Here is a 2915-nt window from a genome sequence, read left to right as displayed (position 1 = left end):
ATATATATATATATATATATATATATATATATATATACATACACATATACATATCATCAGCTTTCTATACCCAGATGCCCTTACTGTCATCAAGCTTCACTTGTTATTTCTGCATGGGTAGGTATGCTTTCATGGAAGATTGGAAATGAAGAAGACTGTTAGAATGATGGTGATGCTCGTTTACAATTATCATGTGATGTCAACACAAAGAAATACTAATACACACCTGCACGCATACACACACACACACACACACACGCGTGTGCATGCACACATGCACATTCATGCACGCACGCACGCACACATACACACACAGGATGGGTTTCTTCCGGTTTCTATCTATCAAATCCACTCACAAGACTTTTTTGTTAGGCCAGGTTTATAGTAGAAAACACTTGCCCTAAGTGCCATGCAGGGAAAGTGAACCTGAAAGTATGTGGGTGGGAAGCAAACTTCTTAACCACACAACCATGCCTGCATCTCTAGCTAGACTATATTCACCATTACAAAATTCACTATTATCATTTCCCCAATTGTGTATGTATAAGCAATGGTATACATTCAGCAATGTGTTTCTGTGCATGTATGTATTTGTATGTGTGTGTGTGTGTGTGTGTGTGTGTGTATGTGTGCGTGTCAAAATAATGGTATGAAGCAAACCTTCAGCATGAACCAAACACCTGGTCGTCGCAGAACCATTAGCATTTTCAGCTTTCACTGATATAGTGTAGCTGCCATGGCTGAAGTATCTATGGCTCATCTCTCTGTTCAAGATATCTGGGCCATGGAAGTACTGGATGGTGCCATCTCCAAAATCTATAGTGTAATTTGTTGACAGCACAGACCCCTGTAGAAAGAAAAATGGTTAAATAATTAAGATACAAACAGTTGTAAGATTTAGAAAGGAGTTAAAAAGAAAATCAATAAATGTTGTAATTTGTCTTTTATGAGTTTACTGTTTCTGTTGTTGGGAAGTTATCTCACTATCTTAACATCCTACCTTCTATTTGAGATCTCTTTTCCCTCAACATCTTTCCCTTCAATATTATTCATTCCTGAATGAAGTTTCTTACTACTACTATATGAGAATCTCTCCCTTCTTCAACATACATTTCTACAATATTGGACTTCTCCCCAGGACCTCCAAGAGAAACTGAAAGGGACAACACATGACAACTTTTGATCCCTGAGAGGTGGAGCCCTCTTAGAAGTGAAGTGGTGCATGGGTTTTTTTACATGTTCTGCCTGTCCCCATTTTATCATAAACTGCTACAATATCGGAACTCTTTCTCCCTTCAACATCCTCCACTAAAATAGGCTGCTGTCAAACTCAACACTTCAGCACCACATGTTCTATATGGGGTTATATATATGTATGTGAATATGTGTATGTGTGTTGGCATGGCTATATAGTTAAGAAGTTTGCTTCTTAATCACATGGTTTGGAGTTCAGTCCCACAACTACTTTGGACAAGTGTCTGCTACTAGAGCCCTGAACTGATTCAGAAGATGGAAACTGAAAGAAGTCCATCACACACACACGCCATAATCATAACTTTTTCAAACTTGCATGGGTCAGTTTTTTATGCAGATTTTCTATGACTAGATGTCCTTTATGTTGCCAACCCTCACCTGTTTCCAGGCAAGATAATATTTCTCCATGATTAGACATGTTTTTGGAGAATATTAGAAATGAATGACCCTGCTTGATTGGCAATGACGCTTGTTTAGAAGTATCACCTAATGTCAAGACAAGGAGACTCAAACACACACACACTCACTCACACATACATACACACAAACACACACACACACAAACATACACACATATGATAAGCTTCTTTCAGTTTCCATCTATCAAATTCACTCAGAAAGTTTTGTTCGGCCTGAGGCTATGGTAGAAGACATTCATTCATGGTGCTGAAAAGTGGGACTGAACCAACCCATTTGGGAAGCAAGCTTCTTAACCACACACCCATGCCTGCACCAATATATATATATATATATAAATATATAATATATATATAAAGAGTAAAGACCCCTTTTAGCCATGAATGACCATAAGATTGCACCTAGAAAGTTCTCTTCTGAGACATAAGTCTGGGCAAAGTTGTTTATGGAAGACCAGCAGTCACCCGTGCATACCAGCCACACCTCTCCATGCCACCAATGTTATTCAAGGGAAAGGCAAAGGCTTGGCACCAGTGATGTTGCAACTCATTCTGCAGCTGAGTGAACTGGAGCAATGTCAACTAAAGTGTTTTGCTCAATAACACAACACACAGTCCAGTTTGCAAATTGAACTCACACTCTCATGATTGTGAGCCCACTATCTTATGATTATGAGCAATACACCAGTCCCAGCATTCCTGCCACTTTTGGAATCCAGCTTGGAAGTCATTATCCATAAGCGCATCAACGACCTGTGATTCGCTCTGGATTTTGACAACAGTGTTAAAACAGCAACCTTTGAGCTGCATTTTTATCTTGGGGAAGAGATGGAAGTCTGCAGGTGCTAAATCTGGCAAATAGGGTGGGTGTGGAAGCAATACCATGTTGTTTTTGGTGAGAAACTCACAAATGAGGTGAGCTTAGTGAAGAATCTAATTCTTCACACTCCACAGATCAGGTTGCTTTCACTAAATGTCCTCGTTCAAACACTTCAAAATGTAGCAGAACTCTGGCTCTGGGGGACGAACACTACATTTCTGGGGGTGATGCTCATGGAAAGTCTTCCACGGATTAGGCTTACAAAGAATAAGTCCTGGGGTCGATTTGTTTGATTAAAGGTGGTGCTCCAGCATGGCCACAGTCAAATGACTGAAACAGTGAAGTAAAACTACATACACACATATATATATGTATATACATATATATATATATGTACAGATACACATATATGCTTTTATATATAT

General features: G+C 39.2%; 1 protein-coding gene across 1 annotated transcript in view; it reads right to left on the bottom strand.

Moving 5' to 3' along the window:
* Positions 1–2915, bottom strand: part of LOC106878084 (VPS10 domain-containing receptor SorCS3) — a 1235712-nt gene that overhangs the window by 94845 nt on the left and 1137952 nt on the right. Inside the window, exon 18 of the mRNA XM_052972785.1 lies at positions 661–847. Coding sequence (XP_052828745.1) covers positions 661–847 — 187 coding nt within the window. The remainder of the gene's footprint in view (positions 1–660; positions 848–2915) is intronic.

The sequence above is a fragment of the Octopus bimaculoides genome, chromosome 14, assembly GCF_001194135.2.
Source record: "Octopus bimaculoides isolate UCB-OBI-ISO-001 chromosome 14, ASM119413v2, whole genome shotgun sequence".
In the NCBI taxonomy this organism is placed as follows: domain Eukaryota; kingdom Metazoa; phylum Mollusca; class Cephalopoda; order Octopoda; family Octopodidae; genus Octopus; species Octopus bimaculoides.
The sequence above is the reverse complement of the archived record's forward strand: the minus strand, read 5'-3'. Positions and strand labels throughout refer to the sequence as shown.